Source organism: Anguilla anguilla, chromosome 1, assembly GCF_013347855.1.
Source record: "Anguilla anguilla isolate fAngAng1 chromosome 1, fAngAng1.pri, whole genome shotgun sequence".
NCBI lineage: Eukaryota > Metazoa > Chordata > Actinopteri > Anguilliformes > Anguillidae > Anguilla > Anguilla anguilla.
In genome coordinates this window covers 10,235,240-10,254,926 of record NC_049201.1, presented here as the reverse complement: position 1 = coordinate 10,254,926, position 19,687 = coordinate 10,235,240, and the positions used below count along the sequence as shown (strand labels likewise).

At 43.7% G+C, this 19,687-nt stretch overlaps 1 protein-coding gene across 5 annotated transcripts in view; it reads right to left on the bottom strand.

Moving 5' to 3' along the window:
* Positions 1 to 19,687, bottom strand: part of cdin1 (CDAN1 interacting nuclease 1) — a 63,253-nt gene that overhangs the window by 25,604 nt on the left and 17,962 nt on the right. For 4 of the 5 annotated variants that reach the window (XM_035396536.1, XM_035396464.1, XM_035396688.1 and 1 more), the window contains exons 5-10: positions 17,509 to 17,581; positions 8,983 to 9,062; positions 8,387 to 8,436; positions 6,246 to 6,313; positions 4,642 to 4,707; positions 2,203 to 2,308 (exon numbers count right to left, since the gene is read on the bottom strand). In XM_035396536.1, the coding sequence (XP_035252427.1) occupies positions 2,203 to 2,308; positions 4,642 to 4,707; positions 6,246 to 6,313; positions 8,387 to 8,436; positions 8,983 to 9,062; positions 17,509 to 17,581 (443 nt within the window). Of the gene's footprint in view, positions 1 to 817; positions 1,081 to 2,202; positions 2,309 to 4,641; positions 4,708 to 6,245; positions 6,314 to 8,386; positions 8,437 to 8,982; positions 9,063 to 17,508; positions 17,582 to 19,687 lie in introns of those variants that run through there. The other variant, XM_035396615.1, reaches the window with a different exon arrangement.

Sequence of the window (19,687 nt, the reverse complement as noted above, 5' to 3'; positions counted from 1 at the left end):
GTTAAATAATGTATCAAAAATATTCCAAAGAGGGGGGTAAAAAAAAAAAAGTGTATGAATAAGGGTATGGACAAATACAAAGACTGCTGGCCCCCAGGACACATCACGTGAAATTAGCCCGCTAAAGAGAGGAGAAAGGACGATGATGTCATCTCCTCTCCGCTGCAGACGGCGCACGGGCGGCCCTGGCCGCGGAGACGACGACGACGCAGCCCGAACAATGGGAGGGAGCGCGTTCCAAATGTCAGACGCAAATGTCAATTAAAAATTACAAGGGACTCCTGAAAGGCGGGGTCTGAAGGGGCTGACATTTTTTTTTTGACGTGGCGGAGTTCGTCTGACCGAGCCTTTTGGCGAGCACGGCGAGGATCCGCGCTGTCAGCTCTTATCGTGAGCAGAGTCCGGCCGCTCGTCGAATGTCAATGAGGAGGATCCTGGGCAGCAGGAGCCGGAGCCGCAGGCGCGGGAAGTCTGTGGAGGGCGCGTCGCCATTTTCAAAACAGACAATCGCCGCCAATAAGCGAATCCCCGCCCCTCGCGCTGGCACCAGACCGCGCGTCCTGAGAGGTCCACGGCAGACGACACCGTGAGAAGGAAACGAACACTTTTTCGAAAAATATAAACACAAACGGTCGTGATTTTCGACTGAGACGGCTTTCAGCGAAGCGATATTTCTCCGCGCACAACATTCTTCACGGTCTAGGAATGTTCTCGCTCGCAAGCCAGCACTATCTGGTGAACGACTTGAGTGACTGTTCCTTCCCGAGACACATTAGGATTTTAATGAGCAATACGAAAAACTTTGCCCGTCCAAGACCACCACATCGTATTCAAGTGTTTATTTTTTCATTCAGAATGTTTCAAGGATATCAGACAACAGACATATTTCTTTAACACACACTTCCATTTCCAAATAAAACTGCCCCCGAGAGAAAATATATATGATATTTATGAATATGACTCAATGTTCATTCCATTTCTCGGTACTGAAGAGAACTGTATTCATGGTTTCAGACCTTTCTTTGAATGACATCTGAGTAAACTTGCAAGCCGCCCCCAATCGGGTTCTTCATCAGAGCGCTGTACTGGTGAAAACGTAACTGCTGAAAATGACAGGCTGAAGCAGAGCACAGGGTTCACTCAGCTTTCTTTCCCAGTCTTCAGAGCTGCGCAGTTTATAAAACTCTCCACCAGGACTGTGACCCGCAAACAAACAAAATTCCCATTTCAGCGGCCTGGCCAAGGCCCATAGAGCCAACACCGGCTGACCTTAAATCTCTGGGCAGGGTTCAAAGGTCAAACCCTTCTAGTGCTCTACCAGCGTGTCGCTATATGTCCGCCTGCCAGGGCACTAAAGCAGGGAGTGTGGCCTCTCAGTCGGGCATGGTCAGGGGCTGCGGACGGGGAGGGGAAGAGGCAGACCGCACACACCCTCCCTGTACCGCCATGACACATACGCTTCCCTAGAGCACACCACTCAGGTGAGGTCTCCATGGCACCTGTATCCACGGCGCCCCTGTCCCCATGTCCACCATCGCAGTGTGGTAATATCAACTGGAGGGCCGCCCGCTACACCGAGCCAGCGGCCCCCGCCTTAGCCAGCTGTGACATCACACAAGGCGATGAGTCACAATGGAATGATCCGTGAGCATTCTGAGGGTTAGCACTTCAGCGCTTGCTTATATGACAGACGCTATGAGCCAGACAGGGCTTCGAGCCTACAGTAAGTGGAACTCTTCATATCCCCACACACTGAAACTGACCTCTCTAAGAGGGGTCTTCAGGTGTGAGCTCTTCACTGGCACTGAAGTAAATCCTTTTTCAGACTACGAAAATGCGAAAGCTCTCTTTCCTCTGCGGCAGCCGAGCTTTCTCCCTCTCGTCCTGAAGGGGGCCCGACCGGGCGCCCAAACCGCTGACCCCCAGCTGGGTCTCAAGCGGAGGCTCGCTCCAGCAATTCTCATGACGGCACATGCACCAAATTAATCACCCGTTTCCCTTCCCAAACAATATATGTGTGCATCAGGAAAAAAAAAACCCCCAAAAATAACAATTCCTTTCAGCGCTGCCTTTGGTTCTCACGCGTCACAGAGGCCTAGAAGGCCAGGACAGGACGGAGATGAGAACACATCGATGTGTATATATAGACACGAGGCGGTTCGGGGAACCGGATGAGCCTCCGATCGGAGGGAGGAGGCCTACCTGTTCCAGTAGCTCCAGAACTGCTCGTTCAGGTAGGTGCGATGGCTGCACTCATCCCCGAAAGAAGCCTTGCTCTCGATCCAGTGAACAATGTGGCCCTCAACAGCTGGTTTTGAAAAGAAAAGCAAACGAACAGGAGGCAAATTACAGGCCACCGAAGTTAATAAACAATCCTGTCTGACGTTAAGATTACAGGAATCCGAAAAAAGCCAAATGGAGTAGTATCATTATTTTCAACTTTCCCTGTATGATCAGTTCAGAGAAAGACTACTGTGAAGAGATGAAATTAATTAATTAGTTAAGAATCAAATGTGGGCTGTGACTGGGACACTTTTGGCAAAGAGATGCATCATACATCACACTGTTTTTCTCCCGTTTACCATCCCAATATGGAATCAGCCAGTGTGCCCATCAAGGTAGCTACATTAGCAGTAGTCAAAACAAAATTGGCGGCCATGTTGGGTGAACGACCCTATAGAAGCAACTTACACATAAAAGCAGTACATGCATACTGTTAAATCCAAAAATATTGGGACAGTGACACAATTTTTGTTGTTTTGACTATATTCAAAACAGTCAAACAAATGAAGGATACTTTCCAGGATGTAGGCATACAGTACTGTAAAGAGAAGACTACACTAGCATAACCTGTGCTTGTGAACAGAACAGCCAGGTAAGCGTCTGAGACCTGAGAAACACGGTGGAGGCTGGGTTATGGCTTGGGCATAATATGGCTGCCACTGGTACTGGCTCACTTGTCTTCACTGATGATGTGACAGTTGACAGCAGCAACAGGATGAATTCTGAAGGGTACGGAAACGTCTTATCCGCTCAGATCCACCCAAATGGCTCAAAACCCATTTTACGGTGCTTCACCTTGCAGCAGGACAATGACCCCAATCATCTGGCTAAAGCAAAGAGGGGGTTTTTTTCCAGAGCCAAAAACTGGAATGTTCCTCACTGGCCAAGTCAATCATCCTGAATCCAACTGAAGACGTGCTTCACTCGCTGAAAGCCAGGAGAAATTCCCGAGAAAGGAACAGTAACTGAAGCTGGCTGCAGTACAGGCCTAGCAGAGAGCATCACCAGGGAAGATACCAAGCATCCGGTCATGTCTATGGGCCACAGACTTCAGGCAGTCAACGAACGTAAAGGACTTGTAACCAACTACAGCATATAATGACTTTGCTAAAGATTTGGTTAATTTGTCCAATTATTTTTGCTCCTCTAAACTATAGGAAAAAAAGGGTACAATTCCTCCTGATGTGGATGTACATACCCAGCAATTAAAGTGGATAGCCTGCACTTAACCTCATATTCATTCTTTTATTTCAAATTCAATATGCTGGAGTACAGAGCCAAAATAAATAGTGTCACTGTCCCAATACTTTTGTATTAACTATATATAGATATACACACACACACACACACACACACACACACACAAGCACCCATGTATGCACATGTGCAAATAAATACATAAATGGCCTGTTGCCACTGTGTGTAGATCTCCCCCATGAAAGGACTTATTAGGTATATATTTATTATTAACTCTCAGATAATCTACAACTGTTACATTGCAGAAAGGCACTGAAAACGAAAATGGGCAAAGACCAAAGATAGCTCATTTTAGCACTGATATATGTGTGCTAGGCACTACAGCACAAAGGAAAAATCAATCATTGGTAATTCATAGTATTTTGAAGTTGCATCAACACTTCTCTCTGCTATGAAGCCAATTAAAATAAAATAAGGACAATGAGATCTAAAGATAAAATATTACCTCAACTGTGCTGAAATAATTTCAATCTGTTGAACAGAGTGAGCCTCATTTTTATTTTTAGTTACTTGGACACACTGGTATATTAAGCACCCTGAAAAGTTTGAACATTTTTAAGTGGTGCCTTTAGCAGTTAAAAAATAAATAAATCTATCTGGACATAGAACTTAATATTTTTTTTTTACACAAAGCCAATTAATACACAACATTACAGAACAGCAGGCAGAATGAGGTGTGCAGACAAAGTAACCCTGAACTAGCTTGAACTGAACTGAGCTGAACTCTACAACTAGTTACATATACTTTTGGAAGTAATTTGATGTTTAAATTTTATTTAGTTGCAGAAATTAAATAATTTAAAATAAATTGCTGAGTTTATTTTAATTGTGCAAGACAATATTAGTTACATTAATCCCAGAAATTAATGTGACTTATTAGGAGCAGCCTTACTTAACTTCTGTGTAATGGATATAAAACGTTTACTAGGCATTAAAAGAAACACTAAACTCTAAATTTGCAGATCTATAGATTTTTCTTCCTATCACTTAGCTAAAAGCTTTGTAGTACACTGAAATATTATGCAATGTTGCCAAGTACCCTCTGCAGTAGAAAAGAGCACTCTCTTGAAGCTCAAGAGTACAAAATGATATCTTGCTAACCTATTGGCACCTCCAGGATGATGTCTGGAGTCTTGTCATAGCCCTTGGCACGTAGTTGATTTTCATCTGAAAGGAAAAATAATTTCACACATTTCAAGTGACACACTGTACAACAACAAGACATGCAGTTGCTACTAAAGTATAATTTGAAATACAAACACACACACACACACAAAACAAAATATAATGTTGCTACATAACATCTTCCAGTTTAAAAACACGCAAATGTACATCCACACACTGCTTATAACCTTAAAGGCGAGGACCAATATATAGCGTTCAGCGTCACAGCGGGGTCAAAGGTCGGGGATGCAGCAGCGTCGATTATGGTGCGATTTCTCGACGCTGCATAAAAGCGGAAACGCTCAAAACGTTGCATTTGTCACAGATTCGCTGTCACAACACAAAAAAAAAATCCATAAAGTTCAGCTGCTCAGCTCTACTTACAGTTGGTGGGCTTCATAAAATAAAAAAAGAAAGAAAAAAAAAAAAAGGACAGGGTTGGCATTATAGCAGCCGTAAGCGTGACCCGGCCCGCGCTGGGGTTCAGCCATTGTCCTTGACTCCTGGCGCGGTTCGGCTATTATCTGTGGAACACCTGATTTCTCCATTAAATTTCAGGCTGACCAGGTCATTCAATTCCAGGCCTGCCTTTCCGTCTTCAGCCAAGCTCGACTAATGGGGCAGGGGGAGAAGGGAGGTCCGGGCGGCAAGGCCTCGGCTGTGTGGTCTCTCTTAACACCTACCGGGCTGTTGACATTGTCATGCCACTCCGATCGCCTTTTTACATCACCTTTGATTAAAATTAATGGCCCATTCCCACTGTTGGGGAGCTTATTTCCAATCCATTTATCAAGCGGGGGACACTGGCTTCCCGGCCCATGTGCAAAAAACTCTGACAGTTTTAGAACACTCCTCCAATGGCGCCGAGAGAAAGGTCAGCACTGCGGGCCCAAATAAACCATATCTTCTTAATGACATAAAGACTGATTCTGCATGTGACCGAGGGGGACTGGGGACTAGGGACACCGGGGGCGGGGGGTGGGGGGCGGGGGGGGGCACTCTGTCCCACAATTTCACACCTGAACACTCAACACCTTGACCCGCCACCTTCAGCCAATGCAATGACAAAACAAAACAAGCCAAAGACTGCCCCACGAATCGGCGCTTTTTGCACCCTTCTCCCCTTTCGTAGGGGGCGGCGACAGTGCACAGAAGTGATAAAACGAAAACCCACTCGGCCAGAATTTTAATAAACGCAATTAAAACAAACCCAATTCCTTTCCGCTAATGGCCGCTATCCTTTTACAAATCTCTGAAAAGCAAAGGTGAAGAGCCAATTCTAAGAACATCAAAAAGTAATGCTATACAGGTGCCGATTTTTGAACCTCTTACTCTATAAAATATTCATCGGAGGCTAGCGCATAAATGAAACATAGCGGGGTATTGGATAACGGAGTTCCTGTTTGTTTGTAAATCAATGAGAGATAGCGCTAGGCTACATCAATCATCCCCTGGCCCTTTGCACTCTGTAATAGCCTGGAATACATAACTTTGCGGCAGAAATGCAGAGAGCGGGAGAGAGGTCCAAGGTGAACGCTCACCTAAAAAGGACAGGTTTCTCTCTCTCAGCTTGTCACGCAGAAGGACCTCATGTTCCTGGCCAATAGCACTGCAGGAGGACAGTTAAGGATATTCACGGTATGATGCAACGTACCCCAATAGCATTGGCTTTCTGACAAAATCAATGGGCGCCATTAACAGCACAAAAAGCAAACATCATTCACCTCTTAGGTGTATCTCCTTTCCATATTTCAACATTTTATCTTTACAGATTTCATGCATAAAGATTAACCCCTTCTACCACAAAAAAGTACAACAATGCACAAACTGCATACAAATACATTACAACAATGTTAATTCACATAAGGGTTTAATACAAGAACCTTCGAATGACTCCGCTTCAACTTGGAATAAATATAGCCTTCCCTAGCAGACACAAGCACACACATAGACTTTAATGTGTAAATAATAAACAATATCACTTATACAAACTTCAGGTTTCTCTCACCTATTTCCCTCCAAATCACTTTCCTGGAATTCTAGAGAAGGGACATTTTACCTGTGCAAATGGTTGCTATGGAAACCACCAGGCTGCTGAGCAAGGTTGCTGTGGTAACACAAAGAGTGTGGCAGAAAGTTCCAATTCAGCATGACTGCATGGAAACTATTATTTATGCACGTTTGCAAAAATGCTGTGTACATATGAAATACTATAATTCAGCATTATATTGGCTGGGAGGCGCATTTGTACTTAAACGGTTTTAAATATAGCAAGAACTGTGATTCTCTGGTCCTAACGGAGGTGAAAACCACATATTTGGAAGGAATAAAATCTGAACTAATGCCACAATGGCAACCAATTAGAGCCTTGGGATTTAATACTTCATTACATTAAAAACGAAAGCATAAATGAGCACAGATTAATCTGCCTTAAAAAATATCACTGAATCATGGGACATCACAGAATACAGTGTTACTAAATAATAACATATTGTAGAAGATTCATGAATAGTCCTGTATTCATGGAGGGCAGAGAAAATGAATTTTTATTTTATTTTTTTATTAATAAAATAAAGAAATAAAATCAATCTGAAACATTCTCTCTCACTCTCCCAGACACCATTTTTCAAATACAAGCTTTAATATGTACACTGTTCATCGTGCACACACACACAAAAGCATGGTTAGGAGTAAGAGGCTCCTGAAGTGCAGCAGTGTATAAAGCTTTGGGGAGGGGGGGGGGTGAAGTGGCTGGCTGTGTGCTGACGCCGTGGGGGGAAAGGGTCTGTGGGACTAAAGAGCTTAAATGAACAGAGGGCAGGGTGGGACAAGCTTGACCGGGCAGGGACAGTGGACGCCCCCAACCCAGCCCGTCCCGGACCCCAGCTGTCCGTTTCCCCGGCGCCGGGGCGAGAGCGCGACGGTGACGAGCCGGCATTGACGGGCCATGACTGCCCGTCCCGTCCCCCGCCCGTCCGTCCCATCGCCGGGGCTCCGCGTGTTTCACGGTGACTGACAAGTCAAGAACTCTCCAAGGTGCTGATGATTCCCAGAGAAGGCCATACCGCGGGCGCGCTCAAGTACACTAACAGGGTGGAGGTGGAGGAGGATTCTGAAAAGCAGCATCTGCGATGGGACGAGTTGCTCTCATCCTAAATTCCTCAAACTGAACTACAGAAAATCAGCTGCTGGGGCTTTTTATGGTCAACTGTGACTGTGCTCATTACAGTATTGGGCTTCAACAAACAAGACATGCCCAACCCCCTGTAAGAACGGTATATCCTATTGTTATGGAGTCAAACTCTAGTATAAGGCATCACAAGAACTTTGAGGGACTCCCAACATGAACCAAATTTTGGCGTATGTCTCTGACCACAACAGTTCACTGAAACAGTGATTTAAACGCACGAAAACACCAAATACAAAAGCGGGAAGCGTGAACGCAAATCCGGTTTCTCTGACACAAAACACCGATGGAGTCGGCGAAGGCGGAGACGCGCGCGGATCGGGGCCTCGTCCGCACGCCCCCCTGCCCCCGTGATGCGGCGATGAGGCGCGCCGCGCCCTGCCGAAACGCCCTCTCTTGAAGCGCAACTTTTATGTGCGGCTGAAGCCAGACACAGCTCATCCCTTGAATAGCTCCTCGTCAATTCCAGGCTTAAAATTTTATGGGAAAGGATACTGTTTGATGCAGTCTACCAACGGCCCGTAGCAGCAGTCATTTATTGTGCACTGAAAGAGGGAAAGAAATATTACAGAGAGGGGGAAGGATGGAAGCCCGCACGCCCATTAGGTAGGGACGGGCCGGGAGGAAGGGAAAAAGGAAAAAGAAGGGGAAAAAAAGGAAAAACTCGAAACGAGGCAGATTGTCATGTCTGACCGTACCTCATCACGTCATCAATGAACGGACGCAAACCAAATACATATTCAGTATCCCATGAAACCAAGGCACCGTCACTTTAGTCCAACCCACTAAGCACAAATTACACCCCTTCAGAGTACAACATTAAATAATGAAATTATCAAGAAGAATGACTGTATTTGTCAAGAAGAATGTATTGTATAATATATATATATATATATAGATTTTTTTTTTTGTAAATTCTAACATTTACCGAGTGGTCAGGTTATGTACATCGATTCCCAGTCAGACATTTAAAGGACTGAAAAAGCACAAACAATAAATAAAAAACACTCATGATCAAAGCTTATCAGGTAAAAGAGTTTTTTGTATTGTGTTCCAAAACTATCAGCAAAGAGGAAAACAGGTTCAAATACCTGGTAGACGTGATTTGCAAGACTGTGGTCTGGAATTAAAGATGGCTCCCGCAGCAGGCTGTTTATGACTGGTTTGGTGGCTGAAAGAAAGGAAGAAAAAAAAACAATAATAATAATATGCTAACACCACATGACCGTCCTGACTTTATGGACATTTATATACAAGGTGCTTGATTATAAAACGTCTCCTGTGCAATATACTTGCTTGAAAATGCAAATGCATCCACACTAAGACTTTATGAATCAGTGAACCATTCGAGTAGGTTCATTCACCAGTGCAGCCACAACAAAAATCTTCACATCTTTTTTCAGATTCAGATTCAACGCGCAACAAAACGGTCAAGATTCACTGTGTGGCAAACCGGCAACGCGACATTGTTTTAATGATTGTGCAAGCGAACGCTCCCGTCCACATTTTAATCATTAGAGCGCCCAAAGAGCCAGACACACTGGCGAATGTGCGAGACATTAAACCTTCGTGAGAAGCCTCATTTCTGGGTCTAAAACTGAGAGGTAAAAATGAGCAAAAATCACATTCAGGGAAATGAGCTCCACTTTAAGGCCAGTGATCCTGACAGTCTTTTAAAAACACACGCGCACACACACACACAAGCACATACCACACACACCACACACACACACAGTACAGGCACTGGTGTACAGAACTACATTAGCCGCTATTAAAGGGAGACCTTTATTATGACAAGATCCTTGTTAAAACATATAAAACGCTCAGGCCTGCTCTCCCCCCCCCCCCGCCCTCCCGCCCCCTCCCCTGTCTGCAGTGCCGTTCCTCAGGTCTCATATCAAACCGCTGGCAGAGATATAACAAATACGGCCCTGTGATCCCTCGTCTATTCTTACCAGTGCTAAATGAGGAAATGAGAGAGGGGGAGACGGAGAACAAAGCACCGTCAGCAAGTCCTCTCCTCTCCTCCCTTTCTTCTCCGCGGAGCTGGAAGGCACGCGCGGTGCTTTATTTCCCCGCTCATTTTTCTCGGAGATTGGTGCCTTCGCGCCGCGCGGATCCATACCGCGGCTCTCCCGCGCAGCCATGAAGAAAGAGGGTTATATTTTCCCCCTGAGTTAGGACACCTCATGACAAATGATAATAGATAATCAATAAACTGGGAAATATGAGGCAGCAAACTTTATGAAGCCGGGAGACATATTACTCCCGAACAACACTCGTTTCCCTTAACAAAGTCACTACCCGACTGCCTAATAATCTGAAGGAAAATCAAAGGACCTGCAACCACATCAGCAATATTGGCAACTTATTCCACTTTAATGGCATTTTGATTGATTTTTTTCTCCTAATGGTAGTTTTATAGATTTGACGCTGCTTCTGCAAAACAGTGGCTTGTAATAAACCTCCCAGAAGGCAAACAGCCACCATTAAAGCTCTTGTCTTACTAGGGCTCATAATTGGAGGTTGACCACCACTGCATCTCGGTTGTCCGCACAAACACATACTGTATAAACGTATATTGGGTTCCACCAAATATAAAGTCACCAAGGGGCCATATATAATACAGACACATGAATGTGTGTGTGTATATGTACGTAGGCATTTATACATAAATACATATATACATGTGTCCATATGCATACACACACTATATATACACACCACAAACACACACACAGATTTACAAATATATGCACACACACACAAATAATTGTTTGCATACACACACAAACAGAATGCATGTGTGTATTTACAAACACACAATTTTAACATGATACTGCTATATATATATATAATTAAATTTTTTTTGGTGGGGGGCGGGGGTTGTGGTGGGGGTTTTCCGGTGTTAAAATGGCAGAGGTTGACCTTGGCGCTGACATTGTGACGTTTCGGCAAGGCACTGACCTGATGAAAATGGAGGCCCGGCCGCTAATAAATCAGGCGGCTTTAAAATGAGTTTACCCTAATGCTCATTCATCACGGCCATAATGCCATTTGCAGCCGGGGATTCGCTCGCCGTGCGCAAACACCGCAGTAAATAATAACAGGCCCAACATCCCCGCATCACTGCGGCCCCCCCCCCCCCCAACATCAGCATACATTTATTAAAGACAGCCCGCCGCAGCGCCCGCAATAATCCCCCGCAGGCTGTATCGCAGTTTAACACAACACAACGCTGTAAATATACGCCAAATTTATTATAATTGTCTCGCGTTGGCATAAATTCTGACCGGAGGTATCCTTATCTGAAAACGGCAGAGAGGGGATGCGGTAATGGCGCGGACGAACGCCCTCGCTCGCTATCGAGACGAAACACAAAGCGCTCTCGTCTTTAAAAAAAAAAAAAAAGAAAAAAAACCGTGATATTTATACGCGGTACTTAAGGTGTGCGCCGCAAACCGAATAAATAAAAAAAAAACTCGCCTCTCGTTCGTAGGATTTGTTATTTTCCCCCTTTTTTCCACCAGGGTGAAAAAGTCATTATCTAAATTAAAAAATGGGAAAGAAACCTCATTAGAAGGCAACATTTGTTGAGGGAGGAACGTAATAAACAATAACGGATGACAATCGTTATTGCCCCTGACACTGATGAGCTCCTCAGCAAGTTTGTTTATTAATTAAAAACGTACTTTCTCCCCCCCCCACCCCCCTCCTCCCGTGCACAACTCATTGAGCTGCGAAGGCGCTCGTACATCAAACTTCATCGTGCGGAGGAGAGACGAGAGCAGATAATGCAGGGCGCTAAAGCTGATTTTCCATGATGAATCTCGGAGCATATAAATTGGCTAATATCTGAAAACATTTACAGATACTAGAGGAATTGACTACTTGTAGGACATGATGGATGGCCCTTTCAAACGGCGGCAGACAGCTCCGCAAATCTCCGAGGCTGCTAAAGCCCTCATTTGATTTTCCAATTTACTCCTTTTAAATTTATCTTCCCACCGCGTATAAAAAAAAAAAAAAAAAAAAGTCGTGATTTTGCCTTTTTCCCCGGCGCGGCGGTGCCGGCGGGCGGGCGGTCCCGGGGAGACCGGTCTCGGGAAGAAGGGGGTTCGCTGGGGCAGAACTGATCCTCCTCTGGCCGGATCGTCCCCCGGCCCGGCCCGGCCGCGCCAGACAGCCGGCTCGCTCGGGTCGGATCGTTAGACTGCGGTCGACGAGCCTTCAGCCCGGCGCGATGAAGAAGAGTAATTAGTATACTTGTCAAGTGAGGTACGGCACTGCTGCTTACCTCGCCATTTTCCCTCTGCCCATTTAGCCCCCCCCCCCCCCATTCCGCCGCCCCCATCCCCACCGCCACCCCCCACCCCCGGCAGCTAATGAAGGGCCCCTCGTCTCATTATTCAAAAACAAAAAGGCTCTACTTCAGGCTCTCTCCTCTCCGATTCGCCATTGTGCGGAGGCAAACGCACGCGATCTCTCGCTCACACAGGCGCAGGTACCGATAAGCCAGCACCCATGCTTGTCTGGGATTTGCTCGATGATGTCCTTTCTGCAAGCTGCGATGGGAGCCAATTCAGCCAGGAGGATAGAGAAAAAAAAAAAAGGCAAGCCATGGTGTTCCATCACTTCACAAACCGAAATTCCTTTCCTGCAAGATTCTGACAAAGGGTTTAGCCTTTGGATCTCGCGCACACTGCACTACCCACGTATCTCTGGTCGCTAAAGACAACAATAAATCTTTAGGCGGCCCAATCATTATTAGAAAATATGAAGCAAGGATCTAATCTCGCGCTGGGCCTTGGGAAAATGAAAAAGGTCAAACAGGCAGTTCAGCTGCTCTTCAAAAATACTGTATCTAAATCTACGGCTGGTGGATGCACACAGGAAACAGGGCGAGAGGGTGTGAGGGAGACACAGAGGGGGAGAGGAGGAGGGATTCTCCAGTGTCGCTCTCTCATGGACACAGGAAGGATCCTGACTAGTGGGCACTTCAGGCCTCATTCCAGTGACACTTTTCACCACAACAGACAAGGTCAGAGGAAGGAAAGAATAAACTATGTCTACATTCCCCTGCAATGACATACTGATTTTATTGATTTTTGCACAAATTGAAGAAAATCACAAACATCATTTATATATATATATATATATATATATATATATATATATATATATATATATATATATATATATATATATATATATATATAATCATAATATAACAGAATTCAGATTGCACCTTTAAAGATGTGATGGTTTAGTACAGTAAATCCAACAGTAGCAACTCCATGTGTCCCACATCATCTGGCCAACTACAACGGTATATTCACGTTTACTCTGAACTAATGCATAGCTACACTCACCGAGTATTCAATCTTCTGTAAGCGTACATTTTTGTTTTCAAAACAATATCACTGTAATTCTTTGAGAATTTTACCCAACTAACATTTTTCAAAAAGGGGGTTCAGAAGAGATGGTTTTTAACATAAAAAAGGTAAAAACCATGCAAGTCCAACGGCATAAAAGAAATCAGTATTTCGGCTTTGTTGTGACGTTTTCCCTCGGCAGACAAAATGGATGGCTGAACGTCGCCCCTCCTTCTCCCCTACAGTCTGGACACGCAGAAAAGCATTATGGATGTTGATACCGTATCCGATACGCGGCGAAACTGCTTTTAATGTATCGATTTATTTACATAAATCTCCAAAACAGCTCTAGCGCCTGGCCAACGCGATTCCGTCTAACCGTTTAGCACGAGGAACGGCAAAAACAGCCTTAAAAAGAGAAGAGAAAAAAAAAACTATTTAAAACCATACATTGATCCAGTCAAAGTGATTGTACATATATTCCACGGTCCCTAAGGCACCATTTCTGTGTCTCTTAAATGCGAATGGGAAAAAAAAAGGAATAAAAAGACAGTGGTGGGTGAAGGCAGGCAGCTCATGGCAGTCAGGGCCGATGTCCCTTATATAGAAATCTATTGATCCCCGCAGTCCGTTCAGGACAAAAAGAAAAAAAAGAAAAAGAAAAGAAGTGCGGTCGGGGTGCGGATGATGGATGCTCCTGCCAATAGCACTGAACAAACCTGTTAGCTAATTGCCACCAAAGACAATTATCCTTGCATTGTTTCATAATGGAAACACATTACAAAACTCTAATATACACACAGGGAGATTTGATGATTTGACTGCGGAGCCATGTGCGCCTGAATTTCATTGCCAAAGGGCCAGAGGGGTCACCGCGGAGGAGGCGGGGACAGCGTTTCAAAATAGAAGTCACTCTCGCCGGCCGGCTAGCTTCAGCCGAGAGAGCCCATGCGTCACATTAGCCCTCCTGGAACACACCGCAGCTCTGGAGGCTAACTGAAGGGATATTCCATCTTGCATGGAGACTACATGGAACCGCTATAATAAACGCAGCACAATTAAAAGGTGCTTGCACAAAGACTAGGGATGGAATGTGCTGTGTGCACACGTGTAAAATCTGCACAAAACAGCCTCAATGTGAAGTGTCAAGAAAGCGTGAATAGTGCATAGTAATTATAGAAAGGCATCCCCATTTATTTCTGTGCACGGACACGCTGACGTGCAAAAGGCTATGTGCAGAGCGTGCTCACAGCAAGGACTGCAGTGTGTTCAGTCATTTTAAAATTAAATTACGATTTTAAAAATAAAATAAAATTTTAAAAAGAGCATGCTGCCTTACGTTATAACTGCCACTGGAGAATTCACAGCCTCGTTCATCCTCCTGTTTCTCCCCTCAGCTATATTTATTCTATTTACCGTCACGTCACACACAGTGGTTCCTTTTACTTTGGTTAAACTTGGAATTCTGGGAATATTATTTAACATGTATTCAGGGAATTATTAAGGATATTGAAAGTGCTTATTAAAATTGCTCAATATTTAATCGCATTCTAAAATGTCATATATTAGTATGGTATAGCATTTTTTTAAAAATAAATACCTATTACATCTTTCCACACAACTTAAGCCTCCAGTGAAAACTGTCATTACATAATTTGCACACACATGTCCATGGAAAACATCATAATACAAACAGTTTCTAAATATATCTAGAAGTGTTGTGCGGTCAGGGTCATGTTTGATGCAGGGCTGTGGTTACTCAAGTAGACAGTGCACTTGCATAAACCGGAAACTCATGTTTAACATTCGTTATTTAGATACACAGCGGATTCTTGTAAAGATCCAACTGAACAGAGGGTCACCAAGGAGGACCGATTACTTTTGCCGTTACTCTGTTCCTTAGAACTGATTAACAAATTTTATCTGTCAAAAACACAACTAAAACAATGGCTATGTAATCACTATGCAGTAAAAATTTTGTTTCTTCACAGGCTCAGAAACACACAGGAAAAGCACAAGGCCATCAGTACAAACACTACAAGTCATTCCTTGTGTTCTCTCTCCCTTTCTCTTTCTCTCTCTCTCATTTGGCGTGTGAGAGCCACAGTGAGTCATTCGGACATTGACTCATTTTTTTCTTGATGTCTTCATTGAATAAAGTTATCGTTTGCAGTAAGCCACTTCACAAGTGTGTACAGAAACACGCCAAACTACACAAACTCACCAAATGTTATGTTTACATTTCATCATTTTGATAAAGAATAATTTCTGACAGTAAAAATGGTTGACATTAGGTCTTTAGAGAAAAATATGCATCTACATATCACATTAACATGAATTATTAAATACAAAATGCTGACAAATCAGATTTTGTATAAATGTACCAAAAGCATAAAAAGTATAACAGGTTAAAAATGATGCAAATCACTGGAAGAAAATGTTCATAACCATTTCAAATGCATGTCACCTATAAACTCAAGAGAGAATGGATCCCCTTCTTGGATCAAAAGCTTGGTGGATTGCATCTTTCAGGGAAAAAGCCTCTTCTAGAAGGCTATCTGCTTTTACACGGTAGTCAGACTACTATTTTGACAAGCACTGGATAGCAGTGGGTCCAAAGCAATCAGAAGCCTGACTTTGACAAATGGCTGTACCGCGGCGAAGTTGAAAATAACACACATCCACTTTAATCTCTTTCTTGATTAAATCCACGGCGTACCTTTTTGACATCATGTGATTTGCTCATAAAGGACCCACTACCGGTTACTTTTCAGTACGTGTCTATTGAAATATTGAATTTATTTATTTATTTTCCAGTGGGAGAAGGAAATGTACTGAAATATCATTCATCTGAATGAATTATTTAATTAATTAATAAAATCTGATTTTATTTTAAAGTCACGTAGATCTCAAAATCAGTGACCAACCGACTAGGATTTCCAGTAATTAAAAAAGGATGGTTTTTGTTTTTCTGTTGCAGTGGGTCCCGTCCCCTCCTGTTAAAATGAGGGAGGGGATTCATGAGGTACCTGCAGTCTGCCACGAGAGGCCCAGACAGCATTCATTCCTCTGCTGCAGACACAAAGGTAAACATTGCACTACATTTGGGAGGGGGTTAGGGGAATACACCGCCCCCCCCCCCCCCCCAAAACTTGAGACTATAGGCATGTATTCATGGGGCAGCTGATAAACGCAAACTTCATTGGTGGAACAGCAAAGGGCAGAGACATGATATTGTTGGCGGATCATTCTGAACATTACTAAATTACTCATAAATCTTTGGCAAGCATATCCCAAAAGCACACTTAACAGCCTGTTTTAAGCATTTATTTTTTCCTGTGGCAAATGCACAAAAATTCCTCCTTCTTGAATTCCATCTTGTATCTCAGTCCTGTCCCTTTTTGGTGTTGTGGACATACCAGCTACATCATGAGCAATTTGTGTGAACTACAACATTAAGGATTATGTTTTGAATCATCTGTGCTCTATGACATACCATCTGTAATTCTGAAATTAGCTTCTTCAGTCTTGCAAAAGGTCATGTACATTCGAGATAATGTGTTGAAAATTGTGTTGAACTTGAACGGTTACATTTAAATACATGGTTGGACATCATATTTTACTTGCACACAGTACATATGCAATCAATATTTGAAAAATAAGTAAATAAATAAAAATATGATTGAGGGATTCAGAAAATTGCAATGGTCCTTAATTTTTTTTTTTTTTTTTTTTAATCTAATGAACCTGACACCCCTCAAATAGCCTAAAACAGAGACGGTAGAATATGAAATAATTTTGCCCTCGGCCCCCCTCCCCCCACCCCCAAAGACTTTTCTGATGCCGCCGCAGAGGATTCCCGTTCGGACACACTTACTTCCCGCTCATTTCCATTTGCTCGCAGGAGCGGAGTGGAGAGGTAAAATAAGGGGTTATAAATAACGCTGATGAAATGAAATGGCATTGATCTAAACAGCAGTTAAGTGGTGGGTGGTCCTCCCGGTGCTTAATTGCCAGTCGGCGTGCCCCAGGTAGCACCGCTGGGCCTGTCTCTCATTAGCCCCGGCTGTGGCTGAGTGGGGCTTAGCCGCACTAGCGGCGGCTAGCACTGCTGGGCCTGTCTCTCATTAGCCCTGGCTGTAGGCTGAGTGGGGCTTAGCCGCACTAGCGGCGGCGGCGGCGTTCACTCCGACGGGCCGCTCCGAGAATCGAGGCGAAGGAAAGGCGCGTCCGTCTACTCACGCGCTACGCCCTCCCGCTCCTCGAGGAACCTCTCCAGGACGGCCCGCGCCAGGAGAGAGGGGGAGACGTCCACCTACAGCCAAGCAGAGCGATGAGACACAGTCAGCTTCTATTAAACGCACTCAAGAAAAACCAACTGTAACTGTAACTATAAAAAGTAAATCTCAATTTTTGAAATTCACTGTCTTAAGAAAATGGTGAGGAGAATTCAAATGAAGGGTTGAGCGAAATGAAACCACTCCCACGCAGTCGTTTTGATGAGTGGGAAAGGAGCGTTTTGAAAAGCGGAAAGTGGTTTTACAGGAATGCCGGTTCCTGTAATCCAGTTGACGACTCCAGAAGAAGTAGAGAAAAAAAAAAAAGCTTTTAATGGGGCTTAAGTATATTCGCCTTCTTAAACCTTAACCTATCCTTCAACTGGCCCTACATTAATTAGCAGTCTGCGAGCCATCATCTGCCTTAACCCTTCTTCTTTGTTCAAAGAAAAGATTTCTTGTTATAGTTAAATAAATTGGTTTAATGTGGCCCTGTCTCTCTCTCTCTCTCAAAAAAAAAAAAAAAAAAAAAAAAAACATTCCTTGGTCTGTACCCGCCCCCCCCTCCATTTTCTTTTGTGGAAAAGGTGAGTGGGTGGGTTGGTGGACAGGGGCAGAAACGGGGGACCAGCTGTGCTGTATTGTCTGTGGTGAATGGACCAACGCAGTTTGTTTTCATCAAAGACCTGTCCAGTGCACCCCCAGCTCACTCACACACTGGACTCCATGCTTAAATGACTGGGGGTTCTCACACATGGGACTCCAATTATATCAGTGAGCTCACAGGTACATCACAAAATTATGTCATTGTTTTGTTAAATGGGATCAGAGTGCGTGCATGTGTGTATGTGCATGTGTCTGTCTGTTTGTGTGTGTGTGTGTGCTTGTGTGTATGCATGTGTATATGCGTGCGTGTGTGTGTGTGCGCGTGCACGCGCGCATGTGTGTGTGTGCATGCATGCGTGTGCCTGTGTGTCTGTATGTGTGTGTGCGCTTGTGTGTATGTGTGTGTGTGTGTGTGTGTGCGTGGGGCAAGGAGATGAGGCTGGTCTCTGTTGTTTTTCTATGGGAACAATGGCTAGTTCTTTGAGCGAGGGATGAAAAGAAATTTATACTGATACACAAACCATAATGGTTACAATTACAATAAAACAATTATAAAATACAAAACAACAGTTTCGTTAATTTAACGCAAGAAAAGAATATTGCAAAGAATTGTCTTATCTCCCTAATGCATAGGTGAAAACCAAATTCAAATGTTACTATAATGGGCAAAACACAATAAAATTGCTTGCAGCCTTGTTTATGTGGAATCAAATTGCATTACACAAAACATAATACAAACAAAGAGAATAAAAATAAGATTTTAAAATATGAAAGCACCTAATCATCCAATTTGGGTTTTAAGATATAAACATATTTTTGCATTTATTATTATTATTATTATTTGTTATGAAACAGGAAATCTCAAAGCCGGAAAACATTTTTATCTTGTTAGCATAATTGGGAGGCGAAAGTGAATTTGCCTTTAGCGTATTGCTCAATTGTAGCATTTTATCTCCACTCTGATCCTTCGCGGTGGGGCTGGGAGCCGAGCACGCTCCACACAAAGATTTACCGCCGGTAATATTTGCTAACATCACCATAATTCTGCATACAGAACGTAGCCTTGGAAGACCAAAGATGTCTATAATTATTACCGGTAAAAAGACGGTCTTTATCTTCATTGAAAGCGCGTGCGCTTTCTTTGTCCGAGAAGCCGCCCCTCTGTAACCTGCAGGGTCTCCTTTTTTTTTTTCTTTTTTTACGACGCGGGATTCACATCCTCTTTGGATACCATTAAAAGACCGGGGAGTAACGGGATGGGTGCGTTCCACCCACATCACGGCTGACACATGAAAAATTGTGAAATTACCGAGGGAAGTCCACCCTGAATAAGGAGCACCTGATTAGTTCAGGTACTTGCGTCTCCCTAATTTTCATATTAATCATGCGTCCACCTCTCTCCAAAACCAGACCATCATGCTTTGTGTCAGGATTTAACATGTAAGTAAAATTTATAGGCCCTCAAATCCCTCCTGAAAATAATTATGGCAGAAGAAAACTAAGTCTTGCTTTTTTATTATCCCTAATGCAAATGAAAT